Source organism: Oryza glaberrima, chromosome 3, assembly GCF_000147395.1.
Source record: "Oryza glaberrima chromosome 3, OglaRS2, whole genome shotgun sequence".
In the NCBI taxonomy this organism is placed as follows: Eukaryota; Viridiplantae; Streptophyta; class Magnoliopsida; order Poales; family Poaceae; genus Oryza; species Oryza glaberrima.
In genome coordinates, this window is record NC_068328.1 from 14262092 (window position 1) to 14288391 (window position 26300).

Genomic DNA, 26300 nt, shown 5'->3' on the forward strand with positions numbered 1-26300 from the left:
TGTGTATATATATATATATATATATATAAAGCTAAGCTCAAGCTTCCTTCCATCTGGTATAGCTATAGCAAGTGTTGGACCACGGATCGATCGATCGATGGGGCGGCCGCCGTGTTGCGAGAAGGAGGGGGTGAAGAAGGGGCCATGGACGCCGGAGGAGGACATGGTGCTGGCGTCGTACGTGCAGGAGCACGGCCCGGGCAACTGGCGCGCCGTGCCGCCCAGGACGGGCCTCCTCCGCTGCAGCAAGAGCTGCCGCCTCCGCTGGACCAACTACCTCCGCCCGGGCATCCGCCGCGGCGGCTTCTCCCACCACGAGGAGCGCCTCATCCTCCACCTCCAGGCCCTCCTCGGCAACCGCTGGGCCGCCATCGCCTCCTACCTCCCCCACCGCACCGACAACGACGTCAAGAACTTCTGGAACACCCACCTCAAGAAGAAGCTCGCCCTCTCCTCCTCCTCCTCCTCGCCGCCGACGCCGACGACGCCGCTCGTCGCCAGGGGGCAGTGGGAGCGCAAGCTGCAGACCGACATCGACCTCGCCAGGCGCGCCCTCCGCGACGCTCTCTCCGTCGACGACGCCGCCTCCCCGGCGATGATCAGCAGCGGGCCGCCCGCGCCGGCGGCGGCGGCGGCGTACGCCCTGAGCGAGCGCAACATCTCCGTGATGCTGAGCGGCTGGGCGGCGCCGCCTCCGGCCAGGAAAGGATTGTCAGCCTGCAACCCGGCCGCGGCGACGACGACGCCCGGTGGCGCCGCCGCGGAGAGCGCGTCCACGGCCGGGACGTCGTCGGAGCTCACCGCCGACTGCTGCTCCGGCGGCGGCGACTCCAGCGCGTCCAACTGCCTGCCGTCGTCCATGCTCCTCGCGTGCGACGACGGCGACGCGACGGCGACGGCGGCCGGGGTGGCGCCGCTGTCGGCGATCGAGTCGTGGCTGCTGCTCGACGACAGCGGCGAGCCGCAGCTGGCACTGGACGAGCAGCTGCTGGACGTAGCTCTCCGTAATTACGCTTTCTAATTAATTAATTACTACCAATCAATGCAAGTACTGGTACTAGAGCCACATGACTTGATTAAGAATTAATTCGAGTTAATTGCTTAGCTTTTAGCCTAGCTAGCTAGCCAGTGGTTACTACTACTAGTTGTTGCTGGATTTTACTGTTTACTCTTGCTACTAGTGCTCTTGATCCGTACAACAGTACACACATGAATATACACTGATCTGTTACATGGATTAGCAAGAGTCAGTGGAGCAGGTAGAAAAATAATACTTATCAAAATGTAAAATTATTTTATATATTTATTAGTATCATGCATACGTGTCTATATTAATACTACTCCCTATGGTGCATACCATCTTGTTTTTTTTAAATAACTATAAAAAGTGCTGGTGCGTTGCAACGAGTGAAGTCTATTTTAATCTTATTACTGTTATATGGTTTAGTTAAGATAAAGTTCACTGTGGGAGTTCGCTTGGATATATATTTTTTTAGAAAATAATGAGCTGCAGTTAGGAGTCCGATCGTTTTAAGTTAGTATGTGAGTTTTTTTATACAGATTTCTTATATGATTCCTTCTGTATTACCAAAAGTGAACGATCTTAAAACCGACTCAAATACGGATATGTATTTCTAAAATCAAACGAACTTAAAAACCGACTCATACACGGATGACGTACCAAAATATCGGCAAAAACATCTTCAATTTTTATAATAGCAGGGATTGAATTGATCCTAGTCTTTGCTCTAAACAATATATGTATATATATATATATATATATATATATATAGAGCCAATTATTATTACACAGATTACTGGTCAAATAACTATGAATTACAAAATCACAACTTAAATTAAAACAAGAAAACTGCTTGAACTATCAACCTAAAGACAGAGGTAAAACTGCTATTGAGAATCTGTGTATATAACCGTTGTTTCCCAATAGCTTGCAAGTTATATTTAATTCTGATCTTCTCAAACAAAGAAATATAATCTCTAAAAACATGAGATGATCATTACAGATTGAATCTCACTCACATCATTGACCATAAGAACCACAAAGAAAGATTACGATGCAGATTAACTGGAACGTAATTCAGTCATTCGCCTAGATCTTGCCATCGCTCTAACCATTGAAGCCGGTCTGGTTGGAACATCGCCACAGAGAACACCACACCAACTGGGGGCCTCCAATGTGACGCCTCCTAGAAGGTCGTGATATTCAGGTGTTGTCATCACTTGGCTTTTACTTGAATAGTCCACTCAGAGGTATGAAGGTGAGGTGGAGCATCATGACATTACCACCGCGAAGGTGCATGACGTCCACAGGCATCACCAATATCGGACTTTGCTAGATAACCGGATCAGGTCACCCCAATGAGAAGCCACCACCACCTCTTCGCTGACTCATTGGCCTACCTCAATCACGTGTATTCTTCTTATCCATGCCATTAGGTTATTTTGGTGTCACAGGAGCTCCCATGGATTGAGATCAGCTACAGTCGTAACACTGCAGTTGATCTTGTCCATCCATTTTTTTTGCACGAAGAATTCAGATCTATTGCGGCTACAATAGCTCATCTACAGCAAATCCTTACCCTTAAATTCAAATCGAATAGTTGTAGCGTGTGATTGCTTATGTTGCAGTCACACTACACTTCAGGGAACCAGCCTCCTTTGAAATGGAGAAACCGTGAAGAATTTTTAGGGAAATCGAACTAATCCCTATAAAGAACTTATAAAATTTATATGTTCTAAGATTGAAAAGGTGGCTTGTTACTTGGCAGGTATAATAACAGAAAAAAATCGTGTTGCGACTTGCGACTCGTGCAATTGTGCGTATAGAAGCGCACACTCTCTCCGTGAGAAATGCTTTTCCTAGAACTACACTGTGTAAAATTTCTCTAGTAAATTTTGTAGACAAGTCAACTGTAATATTCTTGTACTGTTTTTATTCATACATAATTATTTTATCATACATCTCGCTAATATGTTATTAAAATATATACATATATAAATAGCTTGTTGATATAAAATAGGAATATTTGTCGGGGATGCTAGCTATATATATTCGGCAGGTCTAGGACGATCTAGGGTCTAGCTGGATGTTTTTTTCCCTGTACGGTTTATGAGCTAAAAACATGTGACTGGTGGAATTCAAAATAATTTTAGGGTAAAATTTTACATTTTCTAGATCTACTTTTAACATAGAAAATAATAAGACACAGTGACAAAAGAAAATCCCTAAGCTAATCCTAAAATTATGTTCTACCATTCAAAACTGATTTCAATTTATAAGCCACAACTCAAACAAGCTAACATTTAATTATTCGATAGGATGTGAAACAAAAGCACGTGTGCTGTCATAGTATATACATGATTGGTAGTATAGATTTTTTTTTCTAGAAGCAAGTTAAGGAGATTGATTGGGCCGACACCTTCCAGCCACTATATGCATACCCCGGTTTAATGCAGCCACTGGTGCCAAAACCCCACGACACCATATATGCCAACATCGAGCAGGGTTGGCCGCAACGCGCAGGTACCCATCTATTAGTTAGCTAGGTGATTTCCCGCGCTTTGCTGTGAGATTACTAAGTAATTCTGACTATATTTTTTCAACATGTTGATAAATTTTTGTTAAATACTACAAAAATGATAGATAGATTTGTTAAAATATTGTGCAAATGATGTGAGGGTGGTGATTTGATATGCTTGTATGTTGATTTGTAGAATTAAATATATTGTAGATGATGGTGTATGCTTGCATGCAATTATTGCTAGTGGGTGATGACACTGGTGGAGAAAGGGGCTTTACTCCCGGTTCGTAACCCCCCTGTAGTTCTGGTTTTCAAACCGGGACAACCAATCCGGGACTAAAGATCACTATCTTTAGTCCCGGGTGAAAAAACCGAGAGTAGAAATACATCTTTAGTCCCGGTTGGTGTTACCAACTGGGACTAAAGATAGAGCCTTTTTAGTCCCGGTTGGTAAGATAGAGCTAGCCTAGCTAGCTAGATCCGGTTGCTCTATTATTATTTTCTTTTCTTCATTGTGTTTTTAATATATTGATTTTACTCTATCCCCATCCCAAAATCCCAAATAAATTATCCCCAATCCTCAAATCCCCAAATCGGCCATATTCAAATAGATCACAAAATCTTAAAACAAAATTACATCACAACTTCTACAAAATTCATCACAAATACATCACATATTTACGGACATCACACACAAATCAAATACACAAATCCGAATCACAAATTCTTAAAAAAAAGAAAAAAAACACAGGCTGTCGGCCGCTGCGCCGACAGCCGGTGCGCCGCCCGCTGCGAGGCCCCGCGGTCCGCCGCCGCGCCGCAGCGCCGCCCACCGCCACGAGGCCGCCGCCCGGGCCTCCGCCCCGCCGCGTTGCCGCGCCGCCGCGAGGCCGCCGGCCGCCGGCCGCCCGATGGGATGATGTGGGGAAGGAGAGGAGTTAGAGGAGAAGTTAGAGAGGAGGAAGAGGAAGGGATGATGGGGGAAGGAAGGAGAGGAGTTACAGGAGAGGAGGAGGAGGAAGAGGAAGAGATGGGATGAAGAGATAAGGTCAGTGGAGGAAGAGGTGAAGAGATAAGGCTGCCCATCTCCTCCTCCTCGATCTCGCAGATGGTAGATGCCTCGTACTCTCCGTCACGATCTTTTATTCTGATTGGTATTACCAACCGGGACTAAAAATAGATCTTTAATCCCGGTTGGTAACACCAACCGGGACTAAAGATAGTAGGCATCTTTTTTCCCGGTTGGTGTTACCAACCGGGACTAAAGATAGAAAATAGATCTTTAACTGGGACTAGAAAAAGCAGCTCTAAACTTTTTAACTGGGACTAAAGATAATCTTTAATCCCGGTTTTTATTGCAACCGAGACTGTTGTGGATTTTGGCTAACCGAGCAAAGATGGTTTCTCCACCAGTGTGATGTGGCATGGTTGCATGTTGAGCTTTAGACTTAGTGTGTTATAACTTTATAGAAAGTATAGACTGCGCTTTGTGGCGGAGGAAATTATGTGAAAAAAATAGTAAATATGCGTTGTAAAATTTTATCTCGTAATTAAAATACAATTTTCTTTAATGTGCTTATATATTTTGTAACTTGATCAATCATCCAAAGGTTATAATGATTCGGTTATATATGGTGTGGTTTTTGGACAAGAGATGAAATTTGCACCTTGATGAATGATCTGAAGGTTAAAAGTAACTGAAGTGATGTGGCTTCATGAGAGTAGAGAAAATTAGCATTAACTACACTTAGTGGGGATGATATTTATAGATATATAGGATATAGGATTAACTTAAGCTCATCTGATCTTTTATATAAGTATTTTTATTATAAACATAAAAACACAAATGCTCATGACACGAGCAATTATCCCTATGAACACGCACACCTATAAGCACCTTTGAAAAGCTGGACCGGTATATCGAAGTTGAAAGTTCAAGTGCCATTGATTTGGTTTTGATGATTAATAACAAATCCAATTATGTGAAACTAATGTTTTTATAAGCATTTCTTTGCCTAGTCTCATGTGAATATGAAAGTGGAGTGTTGGTGGACCTAAATCACAAGGATGAAATACATGGAGATCAAGCTATATGTATCACTCTTTCTCTTCATGTACATATTGAGATGTTCGTATATAATATTTCCACGTGATTGGCATATGCATGTGAGACTAATGTTTTGTTTGAGTATTATCTCTTATTTAGTCTATTTACATTGAGAACGTGGAGATGATGAAGGTATGTTTTTATTTTATTGTCTATATTTGATAAATGCCTTCTATTCTTATATAGGATTTGCTCTCAATGTTTAATATCTTGTTATGCATACTCTTGCTTCACACAAATATTTTGTATGCATACATTTAGGGGGAGCAAATCCTATACTTTAGTTATGCATGTAATCGATCCAAATTATTCACCTTCATTTAATTGGGATCTTTACACTTGAACATATATTTGAGTATATGACACTTGTGGTGTTGATTAATACTCATCATTTATTCATATCCTTTTATACATGCGATCGGTTGGTCAACATGTGTAGGTTGACAACCAGATCATTGGGACTAATAATTTTATTGAGTTGAATGAAAGAAATAGGTCCCAAGGATTACAAAGGTGTTGATGCTCAACTGATATCATTACATCTAACAATACCAAGAATGACAAAGTGAAGATATTGAAGATGTGTGATACGAAGTGGCTATTATGGCGAGACGGTGAAGGGCAAGCGATGCTCGGTCGCGATGGACCATGCGGCGGTGAAGGGCAAGCAAGGGGCTTGGCACCGAAGAACCAAATCCGGTGGTGAAGGGCGAGTGACGGCTTTGTCATGATGGACCATTCGAGACCATTTAAAGCTACAAGTAACCGCATCAATCATTTGAAGAATATATGGTGAAACGGTATCGGCATTGGCGTCCCTCAAGACAATGAAAGAAAGATGAAAAAAAAGGGCATTCCTAATGGTGTAGTTCTCTTCTTATTTACATTTGAGTTTAGGAATGCCGTACTATTAAGAGGGATGCAACGTCGAGGTGTTTGTGTATGTCTCGGTGCTCAAAGTAACCTATCATAGTGCTACCTTGAGAGAAACCCAAGCTTTAACCTATCCGTTGAGTGTTTTTAGACCTTGTTTTTGGTTGAGTTGGGTAGTCCTCTGAGTGAGCTTTCCATAGAGTCCAAGTTCATCAAAAACGGACTCCCGAGCGAAAAGTTATAGTCGTTTTACTCTATGCTTTTCGGAAAGTCCGAAAAATTATCGGAAACTCCGAAAATTCTCCGAAAATTTTCGGACATTCCGAGAATGGCTGCGAATCTGAGATTTGCTTCTGTAAGTTTGCGGACTTGTCTGAAAATGCTTTTCGGAAACTCCGAAAATTACAGTCTTGGCCTCCAACGGCTAGTTTTTGAGGGGCTCGGGTATATAAACTCCTCCACCCCTCCTTTGAGTGGCTGCTGCTCTTGGGGAGTATTAGACACATCCAAAGCCAAATAGCCATCCCTATTTCCCTACCTTTATGGTGCCTCTTTGTGAGGGGGATTTGAGAAGAGGAGAGAGTTGGATTGAGAGAGTGAGGAGTTGAGAGCTAGTGAGCTTCACTCCATCCTTTGTGGTGCCTCTTTGTGAGAGGGATTTGAGAAGGGGAAAGAGTTGGATTGAGTGATTGAGAAGTTGAGAGCTAGTGAGCTTCACTCCATACTTTGAGCACTCAAGTTCATAGCAAGCAATTCTTCGATTGTGTTTGTTACTTTTGGGGACTAAGGTCTCCTAGACGGCTAGGCGTCGCCGGTGAGCACCCAAGGTTGTGGTGTGCCACGGAAAGTTTGTGAAGACTTTGATTTCGCCTCCGCAAGGGAAGAAATCAAGAGTAAAACCGAGGAGTGCATTTGTGCAACCTCGTGAGGAAAGGGTTGAAATAGGCTCGGCCCTTGTGGCTCCTCAACGGAGACGTAGGATCTGTGGATCCGAACTTCGGGAAACAAATCATGCGTCTCCTCTCTTTGTTTGCCCATTTGTGCATTCTCTCATATTGTGCTTGAGCTTGTTTTTACCCGATCTACTTGCATGCTTAATTGATTTAGTTGGTGACCTTATATCTTGTTTAGATACCTTATTTGTCACCTTTTGATTCATATACATTTTGTTTGTTTGAACTACAAGTTCATAGATAGTGTTTATTCTGTTATCCGTCGAACTTTTCGATTGAGACAGGAACTCCTAATCCCATACCGGAAGTTTCGATTTGAATCAAAAGTTATCATCACTCTAATATGCTATGAAGTTGTGATAATTTTTAGGAACACCTATTCACCCCCCTCTAGGCGACATCAAGGTCCTTTCAGAAGTCACCACATTTGCCTTAGTTAGCCAGGCGCCGGGTACTCGTCTACCACTAAAAGAATAATTAACCGAGCATCGGGTACGTCGTCTACTACCAGGTAGTTTGGTTCCACCACAAGGAACCTAACTAGTTGAGCCACGCTCACTTTGCTTTACATAAAGAATTTCTTTGGTCCCAAAACAATTTTATCTTTTCTCTATCCATTTGTCTTAAAGAAACTTTATTTTTAAATAATCAATGCATTAAGATTTGATAAATTTAGGACAAATACGTTGAGAACTGATAAATTTAGAGACAAAATTCATTAGATCTGTTAAAGTTGGAAACAATATTAGGATTTAATACAAGTAAAGTGTAGGGAGAAAACTACGCATCGGATGATCGATACCTAAAAAAATCGGGTGGCCAAATGTTTTAGTTGAGCAAAGAGTGAAACATCAAGTTATACATGGTGAAACAAAAAAACAGAAACATTTAAATATTTTATGAAATAAGGTACACATGTTGAAACATATCTCTATCACATATGAAACAACTAGTGTTAACGGCTTGAAACATATATTTTTCTTTTATCATAATATAATCATATGATATCTGGTTGTAAAGATTTAATTACAGCGAATACATCGCTGGGATTAGATCATAAATTAGATTAGTAGTTTATGAAAAAAAAGTTATTTTAAAAATTAATACATGTATGTATATAAGGGTGGAGTGAAAAGAGCAGTTGGATGGACCGGTCCATCGGTCAACCGATCGGGAGTTTTCTCCCAAGTGCATTATAGTATCTTTTGAATTTTATATTGGTATATGTTTTATACTTTTATTGGGTAGAAATGAAATTATGTTTGGAGGGAGCTAATGTTCACGTTTTAAATTGAAGGGAGCTAATGTACCATATATTGGGGTACCTTTTAAATTGCTGGTACTCAATCGATCCTAATGTTCACGTTTCATATGGATCATCATCTATCATTCTTTTAATTCACCTGCCGGCCGGCTATTTAAATTTTACTTTTTGTCATTTACCACGGACGACGAATTAATAATGAATTAAAGAGAGGCGTACTTACATTGGGTATCACTCACTATATAGTAGATCCCAAAGCCACGAGCTCGATCGATCGGTCTCGTCGCAATTAAGCTAGTAACTTAATTACATCATCGACCGATCGTTACCTAACCGATCGATCGAGCAGACGTACGAATTTTTCCGTTCCACTCTCCAGGAAACCATGCCTCCCATGGATCGCCATCGTCTCGCCGACGGCGACGATTCGTCGATCCCGTTTTGCCATTAAAGGGATTATTAATTAATTGTCTGCTGATCAACCACTAGATAGCTAGATCGACAGAAACCTTGATCATAGAGTATACATAGTGAAAAAAGTTCGAGCAATTCTTAAACATATATAGAAGTTAGGGTCTGCTAGATTTTAAGCAATGCACGATTTTAGTTCAATTTATATTTAATTGTGTTATTATATAAGATTTTATTTTATTTTATTATCTATTTTATGTACTTTTGCATATTTGCGTATGTTAGGATAATTTATTATATTCAACCCTTTTATTTAAAGATGTGACTTTGTATTTAAATAAATAAAAAGGGACAAATAAATGACTGAACTTAAAATTTTCTTTTTTTAGATAATGGAAATAATAAAAAAATCTAAACACTCTTAATTAGTTGTACTTTCTTTAAGCAAACGGTGAAAATGAGCAGGATAAGTCTGGCACCACTAACTCTCCATTATTTTATAAGAAAACAAAAGTGTGGGTTAAACGATCTACGTGTCAACCGAAAGGTACGACTAAGTAATACGATGTATAAAAAGTAATGAAAAATAAATTAATGATAATGCTAAGTTTAAAAAATGTGTTGCAACTCGCGGTCCACGGGCAATATATGCTATTACTACTCTCTCGGTCCTAAAATATAGCAACCAATGGGATGAGACACATCTAAGACAATCTAAAAAAATAAATTGTACTAGTATGAGTCTTATCCCATCCTATATTGCTATATTCTGGGACGGAGAGAGTAGCTTTTAACAAAGATATGACACATGCCTGTACATGTACGGTTCTTGTTGCCTGGCTGCCACAATATAATTCAGATCTGAACTGGGTTGGCAACTGCTGCCTTTGCCTCCATTATATAAAAATGTATGGCTAGATTCATAGTATTAGAATATGTTATATCAGTACTAGGTTGATTTTTTACGGGACGGAGGAAGTATATCATACTACATGGAGTCATGGATATATATTTTTGTACACCTACCACGTTTCAAATGCATAACTTAATTTGGACCATTGAACGACTAGGCTAACACACATTTTGTTGTTGGAGTGTGACGTGGAGTATCGTGGAGCACAGATATATATGAGCAGCTTAATTAGCTAGCTAGATCGTCATCTTTCGCTCTCATTAATTCCCATTACCGTTAGCCTGGATATGCAACAGTTTTGCATTTAAGGCGCCAAAGCTCCATATAGGCATCAAAATTTTGCGAACCTTTAATCACTGTCACTGTATGAATGAATCTTTAATTAGGCTGATATATATATGCGGCATGTGTCTAAATTAATTATGATCGATCAGTAGCCATGAATTAAATGGTTGATGCATTTGCTTGTACCTTCTGTTGGCCCGTTGGAGCGCGAGTATCATGTAGTGCCACAATATGCTGACATAACAAATATTGCATTATTTATTATTATTATTATTATTATTATTATTATTATTATTATTATTATTATTATTATTATTATTTCATAGGTTAGTTTGATTGGATGCGCGTGCGCGTGCGTGCGTGGAGAACGAGTTACAGTGGAGTACTTATATAATCGTGTATACTGTTCTCACAACACGATACATCAGTCTGAATTACGAAAGCTCTCGAGCATAAGTAAGCTTAATAATGTTGTGCACATGTAACTAAGATCATGGACTCGTGGATGTGTGTGGTTGCCCAAATTTATTTTAGTTATTAAAAGAAAAGGAAAAATAACAGTGTTCGTCTATTTATATTTATGAAGGAAGGGAGTTTGTTACAATGATTTATTCGTGAACTGTTTCTATTCTTCAATTAATCGAGAGAAAGGGAAACAAAGTAACACTCCTTTTTGCCCACGAACCGAAAAAAACACTGCTAATTAGTCATCCATGGATCCATCTTCTCCCTTCCGACAAGGGCAATAGAGACGACGACGGTTGCTCCACTGCTCTCCGGCCGCCGTGTCGTGGTGGTCGCCTCGTCGGCACGGTGGTCAACTTGGCCCATCTATGTAAGTCGGTTGATCGTCGGCACGGCGCCATTAATTAATTACTCCGGCCGAAAGTGACCATATATACGTACTGTACAACTCTCCGGCATGCAGATTTGTTGATCCGCTATAAGTAAATATCACTCGCGTTGTTCTTTTCATCTACTTCATCGAATTTGAAGTAATTATGTAGAAATTATTGGAGAAATGTTGTGATTAATTGACAAGATAAAAATAGATGAATAATTTAAATGGAGAATGCTTGTAAAGAAATGGTATTATTTTGGGTGAATAGCCAAAGTGATCCTCCAAGTTTTATTCTAGGCTCAGTTTAGTCCTTAATGTTTCAATTTGTCCATATTAGTTCTTTAAGTTTTCATTTTAGTTCAAACTTATCCTTAAACCCACTTAGAAGCCACATGACTAAACATAACGAATAACTCTTAATAAAAAACGCTTATACTCCTTCATTCACTAGAAAAAATTGCATGCAATGATTTTTTTATAGATAATGCATAGTACTTATGTAAAACAAAAATAAATTATGTACTTTCAATTGTATAGATAGCCATTAGGCTTAAGTTTCATGTGCACATGTTAAAATAATAGGAATTACATCTGTAATATTGTTTATTCATCTTGGTTTTCTCTTTTCTAGTGTAGTATACAAATTAAAGGCGAAAGGGACATTTTCTAATAGAAATATTGACTAAAAATAGCCATATGGCACATCAAGTGGGTAAAAGGATGATTTTAATCCAAAACAAATACTTAGAGGACCTATATGGACAAAACAAACCTAAAGGATCAAATTGAGCCTTCGGTGAAACCCGAGGGACTGAATTAGCTATTCACCCTATTATTTTAAGACAAAATACTATACTAGACATATAGCTATATTTTAAAATGGAGGTGGTAGAGATCAATATAAACTGTTGATTTGATTCTATGTAAGGGGCAACATTTATTTATACTACCGTCTCAATTAATGAAGGTATAAATATTAGAGGGTATATATAATCTTCAATAATACAAATATATAGAATTGGGTACTTCAAAATTTGGGACCAAAATAGCCAATCGATACTTCCCAAATTGTAGCGATAAAATAAGATATCAACGGGTACTTTCTAAACAGTCCAAATAAATCGATATACTTCACAAAAATAAATGGGATGAGTAGTAAGAAAAATAATTATCGTTCAAACTATTTCTTCTACCATTAATAGTAGAATATTATATAGAGAACCATAACAAATAAAGCTCATGGAAAGTGTCCACGTCGCAATGACGGTGGGAACATGTGGGCGGAGTGTCCATGCTATTTTAATCCCAGCAGAACGGGAGATGTAACCGACATACGGGCGGCTCCCCTGTGATGAAAACCAACGTGATCATGATGCGTGCATTATGTCAGCTTACACGTATGTATGTACCCCTCTGTCTAAAAAAATATTAATCCTACCTACGAATTTAGAAACATATATGTCCGAGTTCGTGGCTAGGAATTCATTTTTTAAGGATGAAATAGTACGTTTGAAATTTGGCTGGATACATTTCTATATAAAATTAGAATCACCCGTAGTATTCTACCGCTAGTAGAATACTACTATATGAACCATTAATTTATGGCCCTGTTCGGCTGCCCGGGCTGCAGCTACGCCGCAGCCGGCACGAACAGTGCAGCACTCACTATGCGCAGCCGCAGCCGCAGCTGCAGCTATCGGCCTGCCGAACAGGCCCTATAAGGGCACGTAATATATTCTATTAATATATAGTTAGAAATAATTGCAACATTATTTTTTTCTTTTCGAGCCTCGCTACGGTGCTTTCTACTAGTAGCCGAAAACAATCTGAACTGTTAATTTTATTTGATCGAAGGATTCCGATCTATTTATACTACCACCCCAGTTAGCGGTAGTAGAAACATGGAGATACATTATTGTCAAAAAGATAAGTGTGGAGGGATATATATACTTGTTATTTAGCAATGACTAAACTTTTTTTCCTCTTTTTTGGCTTTTTGATGAAAAATGAGTGATGCCGACCTAATAGATGATATGATTATAGATGGATTTAGTTGAAAAAAATAAAAGATAAAGTAACTTCTAATCATTATATTAATAAATTACTCTCTTTGTTCCTGATATTTGACGCCGTTGACTTTTTTAAATATGTTTAACCGTTCGTCTTATTAAAAAATTAAGTAATTATTAATTCTTTTCCTATCATTTGATTCATTGTTAAATATATACTTTTATGTATACATATAGTTTTACATATTTTACAAAAGTTGTTGATAATATGAATGGTCAAACATATTTTAAAAAAATCAACAACGTCAAATATTTAGGGACGGAGGGAGTACTATTTTAGCTCTCATAATATACTACCAATAAAGTTCTTTTCTTTATAGTGACCAGTCACTGGTCCTTTCGTTCCCGCATGCGCTCAACTCCAGCGGCAGTGCCCTCTCTCCTCCGTCGAACAGACAAAATCAGGCAAGCTATTACTATACTGAACAAAGCAATATATATAGTCAACATCGAGCAGCAAGAACACAAGTAATTAATGTTAGACACTCACCATGATTATCTTTAAAACACATATATTTGATTAGTTTCTCCACATGCTGTGTTCTGTTCTTAATTAAGTCGTTAACAGTGCTGAATTTCTCCAAGGATCGTGCCCAAGTATTTCAGTTCAGAATAGTCATTTGCTCAGTTCAGAGTGCCCATTAGAATGGTGCTCAAAACACTGTAATGTTGATTGGCGCTTAAATCCTTGAATTGACAAGGTTTCTTGCCCTAGTCTCAAGGTGCACCAGCCCTGGCCAGCGCATGACCTAAGTCACAAAAGTTAATGGATGGATGGATCGAGAAACTGGAATGCAGGACATTATTTTCTAAAAAAATAAAACGACGAGGTATACCTCCTCCTAAAATATGGAACGTTAGTTGGAACGTGTTCCTAAGTTATTTGGAATGCCCCTCTATCTCTTCATGGTCATCGCACAGCGCGACAAGAGCAATGCTTGTCCAGTCTCCACTGCATGATGGTGCTGACGCTCGTACATACACAACATGATATTGGCGAGCAGTGAGGGAGCAACAACAGCGCTTGTCCCATCCAGATGAGTTCAAATTTAGTGAAAGTTAATCAAATTATAGATTTTGCTTGATTTGGATTGTCTTTCCATCATTCGCTCCATCGTGTTGTATTTCTTTATCAGACCGCTCTATTGTTACTCCATCATACCTTGTACTAGGATGACAAGTTCCATCCATTTTTGGGACAAAAATTCCACATAGTTCCCGCTTCTCAATCCGGAACGAGGAACACACTTAAGTTCCACGTTCTATGTGACATAGCGCATGACCTCCTTATGTGGTTTCCAACTTATATTTCAAAAGTACAAATTTACCCCTCTACACATCTGTATTAATGTGGACTATTATACCCTCTTATGTTTTTATTGTTGTTAATTGAGGTGGTGGTATAATAAGATTTGATCCCTTTTGTAGAACTAGCATAGTGGCCCGCGCAGATTGCGCGGCTAGTATCATTATATTTTCTCTCATATAATAGTATATATATTTTCTCATTATATTATTCAAATATATTAAAATGATAACATAATTTTAAATTTTGCAATAACTTTACAAAACTACTAATGTGTAATATTCATATTATATTTTATATACATGTTAGTTATTAATTACTTTTAATATCAAATTTTAGTAATTTGTAAATTATATATATTCCTATATGGACTCTAGACTCGTCTTTTAATATTTCTTTTTTTTTAATTCTGAATTTTCTGTAAATTGTATTTCTATATAGACTCTATGCTCTTCTTCCAATATTATTTATTTTTATTTTTGAATTTTTATTATTTCTAATTGTATTCTTATGTGGACTCTAAACTCATCTTTCAACATTCTTTAATTTTTAATTTCGAATTTCAGTTACTTCTAAATTGTATTCCTATATTGACTTTAAACTCTTCTTCCAATATTTTTTTTAATTTAGAATTTTAGTTATTTGTAAATTGTATGTTTATACGGACTCTAAAATCTACTTTTAATTTTATTATGTTTATTCCAAATTTTAGTTAGTTTTAAATTTCAATATGGACTCTATACTCAACTTCTAATATATATTTTTAATTCCGAATTTATATGTTTTTCTTAATTGTATTTCTATATGGACTCTATACTCTACTTCTAATATTCCTTATTTTTAATTCCGAATTTCAGTTATTTCCTAATTGTATTTCTATATGGACTCTAGTCTCCTCTTCTAATATTCCTTATTTTTTAATTCCGAATTTCAACTATTTCTAAATTGTATTTCTATATGGACTCTAGTCTCCTTTTCTAATATTCCTTATTTTTTAATTCCAAATTTCAGCTATTTCTAAATTGTATTTCTACATGGACTCTGCTTTTTCTTTTTCTCCGATTAATGTGAGAATTTATAAGCCATGAGAGTGAACATGGAGGCTCATTTTTCTATTCCTTTAATAATATAATAGATATGATCAACGGATTAGATTAATTTGTAATACCAGTATAGTGCATTGTAGTGTGGCTTAAAGAAAATCTAAAATGACCTGTGTATAATGGAACCTATATAACATGTTCACTTCTTTTTTTCTTTTTTTGAGGAGAACGACGGCAGGAGATCTGCCGGAATTTTATTAGAGGGAGAAAATAAAGTGCTTACAGTCCAGAGAAAATATGAGAGACTTACACCGAAACAAATTAAGATTTTCACGGAATTTCATTAGATGCTCTCTGTTTGTTTTTTCCTTTTCTTCTGGCAATGAAGTATCACGGATGATGATGACTTGTTGCTCACAACAATCCTATTATAGTCACGAACAATTCGCCCTGATTCCAAGAAAGTTCGTCAACTCGAAATATGGCTAGAAAAGCAACAAGCAGAACTAGGAGCTTTGGGTATTCAGAAGCTGACAAACACACCGCCCACACACAGGATTCGGCTTCAGAATAGCCCCTGCTTTAGTGTTCAGGCCAAGGACTAGGCAGGATTAGTTTTCTCAATGAACAACCAAGCAAAGCTGATTAACAATAATGTGTTCAGGAAACCTAGCTGTAATGAATGTGCAAGGGGAATAAGAATCCATCCTAAGTTGTTCTTAGCCTCTGATGAGGAATTTGCTATATTACAGTCAAACTGAATGGCCTACATTACAGTATTACACTGAACCAACCCTCTGCTGCTTCTGTCCTAAGCTGGCTACGCAAAGAAACTAAACCCGTCATCATCTTGTCCACCTTCTCATCATCTCCTAAACCGGAGGAGCACATAATCTATTAATCTTGTCCAGAATCCTCATGAGCTTCTTCTTCTTCTTCTCATCATCTCTGGACACAAAAGTTTTGTCTCTACCAAATCCACAAAAACCAACACCTTCAGCTGCCGAAGAAGTTGCATTTTGTTCTGATGATGATCATCATCATCAGCTCCGGTTGTGTATCGGGTCGGAGCCTCGCCGGACTCGCCACTTGCTCGTCTGCGCCGCGGCCGTCGTCGCCGCGAACCGCTCCTTCGCCGCGTCGACGCCGACGACATTGTTGGCCGGAGGCGCCGGCGCCGGCGCCATAGCAGGAGCCGGAGCCAGGACGAGCTCGGCTCTCGTCAGGCCGTGCACCGCCGTGGCGTGGTGCAGCGCCACAACCACGACGACGACGGTGCAGACCAAGAAAAGGTCGAGACGGCTTGTGTGCTGCACCATGTTGGCTTCTGCTGCTGCTGCTCAGATGGAGACATACAAGTCTCTACCTTGGCTCTCTCTGTAGCTAGAATGGTTTGTACAATGATCAATCATGGTGATGTCTTGTCTCTAGATATAGCAGGGGCAGGCAGTGTCGAGTCCAAAAGCACAAAGGGACAAGTGAAGCCAAGCACAGCATATTAGCATAGCATGCCTAAGGCTGTCAATGGAAGGTTCTGAAAACCTGACAGTTTGAGGGAGGCAGATTTTGGCAAAGTCATGAATTGGGGGGGTACTTATCTCCCAACAGACAAAACCTAAAGTTGCAATTGTAGATTTGTAGGGGATAGGAGGAGCAACAGTATGCTAGAAACAAAGACTTGCTTTAGCTCCTTGTTGTTGTTATCTTCCCCTTCTTGGCCACTGTCTGCAGTAAAAACCCCAACACTAAAGCAGCAGGCACAGTGGTGAGTGAAACAAGTGAGGCTTTTTTGCTTTTCTATCTTTTTTTTTGTTGTTGTTTGTTGTTCTTGGTTGAAACACACTTTTCTCTTTGAATCTTCTTCCAAGCTAAGGCCACCAAAGATGGGGGAGCATTCAAACTTTAAAGGAAGTGCACCAAGTTTCAATAGCCTCTTTCTTCACAATTTTCTATGTGTGCTACTTGCCATGCATCCCAATGCTTTAGTTGCTCTCCTAGCTTTGGTGCAGGAATGGAAAGAATGGTGAATCTTAAAGCATTTTCAGGATCCAACGACGGTTGTAGCTTCTTGGAGCTGTGTATGTGTTGGACTGGTCATGGTCTAAGGAGGCCGTTTTATTGGTACCAAAGCGAAAAAAGAAAGAGAGAAAACAGTAGCTACTGAATCCTTTTAAAGTGGAGGCAGGCCACCTTAGCTTCAAATTTGTAATAAACACAGCACTTAGATGCAGAAATTTTAAACCAGAAGAAAATCATTATAAAGAGATGGAAGATTATGTAAAGATTGCTTCTTGCTAAGTGGGTTAGGGAGCCCACAAAATCTTCCTAGCAAGCTGCAAAAGAAAAAAGGAGGGGAAATTAAAGGTAACAGAATGAATTATCAATGGTTTGCCCTTTTGTTTGAAGAGATTCTTAAAGTGCTAACTCAAATACTTGGTAAAGTCACTATTTGAGATATATATATACTTGCTAAAGTGCCCAGAAATTGATAATGGGAGGCTTTTGTCCGAGACAGAAATCTACAAAATAGGATTCCATTAGAAAAGGAGTAATCATATTGTGCTGGTTCATGACACTAAATTAGGTCTATAGGAATACTCTATCAGAAAAGGCACAGCAAATAAATTAACAAACAAATATTTACTTCTAAGTTAAGCAATGCAGCATACAAGGAATTGATACAATGCTGGAAAGGATCATGATCTTAGCAGAGACAAGATATTGATCTTATCAGAGTAATGATGACACCGTGATTGAAGCAGCAGCACAGTTCAATTCAAATAGCACTGTTATTTTTCCTGCTTTCGTAGTTACATGGAAAGTTTATGATGTGTCTTTAAGTTTATGACGTTCATAAAGACACTCAAGTACAGAACAAACAAGCTTTTACCAAAGATTGCAGAGAATCTAATACTAGTAGTTTTACCCACCCACCCTTTGAGTATGAACTGTAATGACCTCCCACTTTTTGCTATCGGAGGTAATCCAATATGAAACAGTGAAGTTAAGAAGGTGTATTTGTCATGTACTCCTGCCAGATAAAGTTAGAACCGAAAGAACAGTTAACTGTTCACAAATGACACGCATTGAACTATAGTACAGTAATTAACTAGCCACAGGACGAATCTCTATGTAATCCACGATGCGTGGCCTGGCCACCTTGTAGGCTTGTGCCTCCTCCCCTTGTGATTGTGAGGATCGAAGCGGCCACAGGAGCACACGTCCGTCGATGTACGATGCGGTCACGCAGACTGTGGAATCACGGCGCCGGCATGGCTCCTGTTGAGCCGAGTTTAGAGCTTGTTCAGTTTGATGATATTTTTAATCGTACCAAATTTTAGTAAAGCTACTAAAAAAATAACTATATTTAGTTTGCTACTAAATTTTGGTAACTATATAAGAAATCCTGCCAAAATTTTGGCAAATGGCAACTATACCAAAATTTTGAAATGTCAAAATTTGGTAAGGTTTTTTTAGCATCAAAGTGAACAGGCCCTTAGTTCCAAACTATTTCTTCAAACATCCAATTTTTCCATCACATCAAAACTTTTCTACACACACAATCTTCCAATTTTTCCGTCACATCGTTCCAATTTTAACCAAACTTCTAATTTTAGCGTAAACTAAGGCCGAGTTTAGTTCCAAACTTTTTCTTTAAACTTCCAACTTTTCCATCAGATCAAAACTTTCCTACACATATAAACTTCCAACTTTTCCGTCACATCGTTTCAATTTCAACCAAACTTCTAATTTTGGCGTGAACTAAACACACCCTAAACACACCCTTAGGTGTCGTAAAACACGTGAATGTTATGGAAGGATCTAATATCAAGTAAATAGAAGGGGTGAGGTTTCGAACCCAGGTCGTCTAGCCCACCACCTTGTGGAGCTAGCTGGAATACCTAGGTGTTTCTCCACTTTAGGTGTCGTAATTTGTCACCGAGTTCAAAATTAATTCCTAAACCGTCGCATCCAAGGGCGGAGCTAGAACGAAATGGGGAGGGGGTGGCACTGCTTGCTTTACTCTGCTTTAGGCCGAGTTTAAACTGATGATATGAGTGTTTGAGTTTGGGTTGAAGGGGGCGCATATACGGTGAAAATAGATGAAATATAACTAAAAAATTTCTTGACCGAGTTTCTGGGCACCCCCCTCTTCAATGTAGCTCTGCCCCTGGTCGCATTCCTCAACTTCCAAAACTAGAACACCTCAAAACGTTTTCGGCTAACGTGGCGTCTAAGTGGTGTCGACAAAGTTAGAAAAAACATAGGACGCACATCCCGTCTTTTTCCCTCTTCTTTCCACATCATCGGCCTCGGCAAGAACTCCTGCATCAGCAGCGGACAAGGGTAGTCGTATCAACACATCCTCCTTTCGGCGACCACACGAACATCAGCTTCACGAGCGGCATATCCAGCTGCAGCGCCGCCGACCGGGAGATCACCTGCACCACCTCTGTCATGCTCGGCCAGTCCGACGGGTTAGGATTGCTGCACACCAGCCCAAGCAAACAGTAACCTAGTGGCATCATTTGCATCAAATTCTTCGGTACTAGTAGTATAGAAGAAGAAGAAACGCCATTGTCGACGGCGTTAAGCAACCTCCACCCCAGTCGACGAGCAAATATCAATTCAGAGCAACATATCCGAAGCATAGCTAACCAATTCAGAGCATCATATATTACATCTAACTGTTCATTGATTTGATGGTTAACTGTGCTTCGGATATACTACCTCCGTCTCATAATATAAGGGATTTTAAGTTTTTCTTGCATTGTTTGACCATTCGTCTTATTAAAAAAAATTGAAATTGTTATTTATCTTTTTTGACTTACTTTATTATTCAAAGTACTTTAAGCACAACTTTTCATTTTTTATATTTGCACAAATTTTTTGAATAAGACGAGTGGTCAAACAGTACGAGCAAAAACTCAAAATCACTTATATTATGGGACGGAGGGAGTATTGCTCTGATATATCAATTCAGTCGACGGCAGCTTAAACATCTCCTGGAACTTGCAGAGAGCTCGTTTGTCGGTGACGATCTCGAGCACCAGAACTCCAAAGTACTCCGGCACGATGAAGCCCAAGCGGGTTTCATGGTTTTTTCTGACTTTGTTAATGCTACGAAGACATCACATCAGTCAAAATCGTCATCTAAACAGATTAGGATTTTATTTGCACTGGTTTTGAGAGTTAAGGGACGCGTCATATCTGGTATTGTTGTTCAGGGATGACTTCCAGACTCGACGACAAATTGAGGGACCTAAAGTGAACTTACTACGGAGGAAGAAGAAGCACTTACTGGGCCATGGCCCACAACATCCGGTCCATCTATTTGCATCGCCACTATACCTCCGGCCCACGGACGCGACGCGCTTACACACATGGCCCACATGCCATGGTGCGCAAGCGCAACCCTTTCTTCCTCCTCTGTCGCTCTCTCTCTCTCTCTCTCTCTCTCTCTCTCCTCTTCTCCACTTTCTCCCTCCTCGCTAGTGCGCTCTCCTTGGCGAGCTCGCTCCGACGAACGCCAAGCCCATTGCTCCGCGTGTGGTTGGGAGAGTGAGAAGAGAGGAGATATTTTCGGTGCGGTGGGGAGGGGGGAGTGAGAGAGGCCGAATCAACCAACCAACACCTGCCTGATTCATCTTCTCGATCGATCCGGGGGGGTCTGAGCTAATGCGCGCCGCCCCGATCTCCCGATCCGGTCCGCGCGCGCTCGATCCCCGCGCCTGATTTCTCCTCCCCGCCCGTCGCCGAGGAGAGCTCCGTCCAGGTAGCGCGCACGCATACGCAAAATTTTGGCGTATTTAATCCATGTTCTGTGTTTGCATCGAATGGATAGGACGTGCTCTTTTGACTTCAGTCGGTGCTGGTAGGATGAAACGATGCAAAGATACTGTGTTGTTGAAGACATAATCCGATTTAAAACATTTCTTGTTAACTTGGAACAAGTTATCTTAGTTTTCGGTAGTGATAGTTTCTGCTGTACATTTTTTTCCTTACCAAATCTAATTCAATTGCAGAATGTAGTAATGTATTGATGCCTTTGGCTGGCAATATAGAGAGGTTCATGGACTCGTTTCTAGTTCTGCTAGTTTCGGTACTTACATATTTTCTGCACATATCTGCATGTTTTTTTTTTTGGTTGAACATAATTCAGTTGTATAATGGACTGATGGCTTGATTAGTAAGTTTCATTGGAAATATAAGGAGCGGAAATCATGAATTCATTCCATTCCCTGCTTAATGTATGCCATTGATGATGAACTTCAGAGTTATTTTTTAGAGTAAATTGCACAGAACCCCATGTTTTATGGTCAACGTTGCTTAAGAGTAGGTACAATAGCAGGCTATAAGCCAGCTATAAACATATTTTAAAGAGATAAAGGAAGAGAGAGAACAGCAGCGGGCTACAGATTTGTAGCCAGCTGCAGCACGGACTCCAAAACGTAATGTGTGTATGACAGGTAGGACCAGATATTAATAGTATTGTAAGCAACTATTGTATGAATTGGCTATTACATTGGCTATAGATGATTTGGAGCTAATAGTTGGCTATACTATTAAACTTGTTCTAATCTATACATGTGGTTTTCTGCAACTTTGACCATAGATTGAGGGGTGTTCTAAAATTTACTCTTATTTGTAACTTGTCGGTTTGTCCATACTTGTGCTATACACATTTACTGAATCTAATTGTATTTATCTTACAGTGAGGTATGGCGCGGAGTTCAACTGAGAGCAGGACCAGGACCACTGTATCTGTAGTTGTTTTATTTGGCCTTTGTTCCTTCTTCTATCTCTTGGGTGTGTGGCAGAGAAGTGGTTTCGGAAGAGGAGACAGCATAGCAGCTGTGGTGAACGAACAGACTAAATGCGTGGTTCTTCCAAATCTGAATTTTGAAACCCATCATAGTGCTTCAGACCTTCCTAATGATACTGGGAGTACTGAGGTTAAAACTTTCGAGCCATGTGATGCACAGTACACAGATTACACTCCCTGTGAGGAGCAAAAGCGTGCAATGACCTTCCCTAGGGATAATATGATATATCGGGAGAGGCATTGCCCACCTGAAAAGGATAAGCTCTATTGTCTGGTTCCAGCACCAAAGGGTTATGCTGCTCCTTTTCATTGGCCAAAGAGCCGTGATTATGTTCATTATGCAAATATCCCTCACAAGAGCCTCACGGTTGAGAAGGCTATCCAGAATTGGGTTCACTACGAGGGTAAAGTGTTCAGGTTTCCTGGTGGTGGAACACAGTTTCCTCAGGGTGCAGACAAGTATATAGACCATCTTGCTTCTGTTATCCCAATAGCCAATGGGAAAGTGAGAACAGCACTCGACACTGGTTGTGGGGTACGTAAAGGATTCAACTCTAAAGATGCAAACTTAGATGAGCAATCAAGCATTAGTTTTCGTTGTTCTTATCATGTTACGGAGTTTAATCTTTTAATGCTTTTTCCTGCCACAATTTTGTTCAGGTTGCTAGTCTAGGTGCTTACCTGTTGAAGAAAAATGTTTTGACCATGTCATTTGCACCAAGGGATAATCATGAGGCTCAAGTACAGTTTGCACTGGAGAGAGGTGTTCCCGCATATATAGGTGTTCTCGGATCAATGAAACTGTCATTCCCATCACGTGTCTTTGACATGGCCCACTGCTCAAGGTGTTTAATTCCATGGAGTGGAAATGGTAAAATCACTTTTAGAATCCTTACTGTTTAAAATGTTCTCATTTAAAGTTTACACATCTGAAGCAAGCTGGTTGCTCTGGTTCTGCAGATGGAATGTACATGATGGAAGTTGATAGGGTACTAAGGCCTGGAGGGTATTGGGTACTCTCAGGCCCACCAATTGGCTGGAAGATTCACTATAAGGGATGGCAACGAACAAAGGATGATCTTCAAAGTGAGCAGAGAAGAATAGAACAATTTGCAGAACTTCTTTGTTGGAATAAGATTTCTGAGAAGGATGGTATTGCTATATGGAGAAAGAGAATAAATGACAAATCCTGCCCCATGAAACAAGAAAATCCAAAAGTTGACAAGTGTGAGTTGGCATATGACAATGATGTATGGTGAGTGACATTCTTTCTGACATCCTCCACAAAAAAATATGCCGTTTTAATCTATATGATCTTTTTTTTTTGCCTTCATTTTTCTAGCACTTACTTTCTTCTGAATTCAATTTCCTTCACTAAATACAGGTATAAGAAAATGGAGGTCTGTGTAACTCCCCTTCCCGAGGTTAAAACCATGACAGAGGTTGCTGGTGGTCAATTAGAGCCATTTCCCCAGAGACTCAATGCAGTACCTCCCAGGATTACCCATGGTTTTGTACCTGGGTTCTCAGTCCAGTCATATCAAGATGACAATAAACTTTGGCAGAAACATATTAACGCTTACAAAAAGATCAATAACTTGCTTGATACTGGAAGATACCGTAACATAATGGACATGAATGCTGGCCTTGGTAGTTTTGCTGCTGCATTGGAGTCCACGAAGCTGTGGGTCATGAATGTTGTTCCAACCATTGCAGATACTTCTACATTAGGTGTAATCTACGAGCGGGGATTAATAGGAATGTATCATGATTGGTATGTAACGCTTCTCTGTATTGCTCTCCTGGACTCATGTTTTGGTCATTGCACTCTATTTTTCTCACTTATTCAGTTATTCTTCGTGCCATTGTTTCTGCATACTATTTTTTGCTTTTTAGAGGAGACACATTTTACTTTACCAACATGGAAAACCTTTTTTTTTAATGGTTTTCATTTGCTTCAGAAACATGTCAAAAACGGATCAATTTATTTACTTCTGTAGAGACTGAAGGATAGGATTGAACTTTAGCTCTGCCAATATCAGTTCAAGCTCTTCATGGTGAAGTTGCATAATAATAAAATCAGTCTGTTAGTTATTCTGCTATTGTAAATATGTGTTTGTTTTGACTGTGCTGACTGTTAGCTTTGATCAGTTGAAATCTGAAAAGCATTGGTTGCTTCTTGTTACATAGGTATATGTGTTGACCATAGTTTTTTTATTCTTTGTACAGGTGTGAAGGATTTTCTACATATCCAAGGACATATGATCTCATACATGCTAACGCTGTGTTCAGCTTATATGAGAATAAGTAAGAATGTCATACATTGCAAAAACAAGAATGTGCTCCTAAGTTGGTACATCTTCCTAATTGATATTTTCTATTTACAAAAAACAGGTGTAAATTTGAAGATATACTATTGGAAATGGACCGGATCTTACGACCAGAGGGCGCAGTTATAATCCGTGACAAGGTTGATGTTCTTGTAAAGGTGGAGAAAATAGCTAACGCCATGAGGTGGCAGACAAGATTGACTGATCATGAGGGTGGCCCTCATGTGCCTGAGAAGATACTCTTTGCGGTTAAACAATACTGGGTTGTTGAAAGCAAGAGCAGCTAATTACATATGCTGGGTTGTTTTTTTCCACTGAGCTCCCAACAAGACCTAAGACATGACTTAATTACATATGAAGGGTATGCATCATCTACCTCCTCTGTAAACTTATAGCCACTGTAGTCAGGAATGAACTCTTGGCAGCTTGAGTTTTCCGAAAAGTTAGCACCCTTGCAATGTGGCCTTGCCAGTTCTTTTCAAGGTAAATTGCACTGCAGGTATAAATCTTGTTCAAAACCGGCTGCCTCAGTCTTGACAATCTCAACCACAGGTTTCATCTTTTGATGTAAATGGCTTGGATTTGAAAGTTCATGTATGCAAGGCTTGTCATGACCGTATTTCTTTTAGCCAGTTTTGTCTAGCCTTAGCTGGTGCGACAATTTGAGAATGCTCAAACTGGCCTCTAATCTTGCTTGTTTGGTGCATTTGTGCTCTAAGGAAGTGTCGCACTGTAATGAAACTGAGATCCATAAGATTCTAGTATTCTGATCGTCTGAACCGAGGTGACCAATAATCAAATTTAGCTACGTATGTAATAGTTTTTTTTCTGTTGGTAACAGACGAACGATTTATTTTTACTGCTATTTGAGGCTGCCCTTTTGAGATTCAGTTATACAAATGTTGTTCGATTTTGATGGAGCTGCAACTTGCAGTTCGTCTGTTTCAGGCATTTCTCTACTGAAAATCTGAAATGGGTGTTGGTCTGTCGGAGTGTTTTGTTTTACCGGGAAAAACAATTTTTCTATTGCCAGTCACCTGTTTTTTTGGAGGGTTTTGCTTATGTATCCGTATTAATAGTAATTACCAAAATTCAAAATGATTTTATTCTAAATGGTTTTAACTTGGGCTAACCAAACGGATGGTTAGATGTATTCACTCTCGTGCATGCAATGTACAAAACTTGCGTGCAGGAATTATGTAGCAAGGTTTACTCAACAAGTCAATATATACTGCCAGAGAAAACTAATAATGGATGCATGACTAATAATTTAACAATTTATATTTTACACTTCCATCATTCATAACTCATCATCGAGTCTAAATGTACTTTTGTAAAAGAGGTTTTCCTAAAAAGATTTGAATAACAAGAGAAATGCGTGAATCATAATTTGTTATAACATTGTGAAAGCTTGTGGGCCACATCTTTTGTCTTACAACGTATCCCCTCCATCCCAAAAAACATAATTAAACCTTAGGTTTGAATCTGGACACACATGTGTTTAGATTCAAACTCATAGTTTAATTTTTTTTCTGGG

The 26300-nt window shown here is 39.5% G+C and overlaps 3 protein-coding genes across 3 annotated transcripts; 2 read left to right on the plus strand and 1 right to left on the minus strand.

Moving 5' to 3' along the window:
* LOC127767574 (myb-related protein 306-like) lies at window positions 1-1209 on the plus strand. The gene has a single exon (XM_052292953.1). The coding sequence runs from the start codon at window positions 98-100 to the stop codon at window positions 1019-1021; it is 924 nt and encodes a 307-aa protein (XP_052148913.1). The 5' UTR covers window positions 1-97; the 3' UTR covers window positions 1022-1209.
* A 14932-nt stretch (window positions 1210-16141) lies between these two features.
* On the minus strand, window positions 16142-16996 carry LOC127768468 (uncharacterized). Its single transcript, XM_052294049.1, has one exon. It carries the CDS (start codon window positions 16924-16926, stop codon window positions 16651-16653), a length of 276 nt encoding a protein of 91 aa, XP_052150009.1. The 5' UTR covers window positions 16927-16996; the 3' UTR covers window positions 16142-16650.
* A 4056-nt stretch (window positions 16997-21052) lies between these two features.
* On the plus strand, window positions 21053-25663 carry LOC127767455 (probable methyltransferase PMT2). The gene is made up of 7 exons (XM_052292803.1): window positions 21053-21383; window positions 22324-22968; window positions 23094-23304; window positions 23394-23688; window positions 23818-24207; window positions 24663-24740; window positions 24828-25663. Exons 2-7 carry the CDS (start codon window positions 22330-22332, stop codon window positions 25048-25050), a joined length of 1836 nt encoding a protein of 611 aa, XP_052148763.1. The 5' UTR covers window positions 21053-21383; window positions 22324-22329; the 3' UTR covers window positions 25051-25663.
* The last annotated feature ends 637 nt before the right edge of the window (window positions 25664-26300 follow it).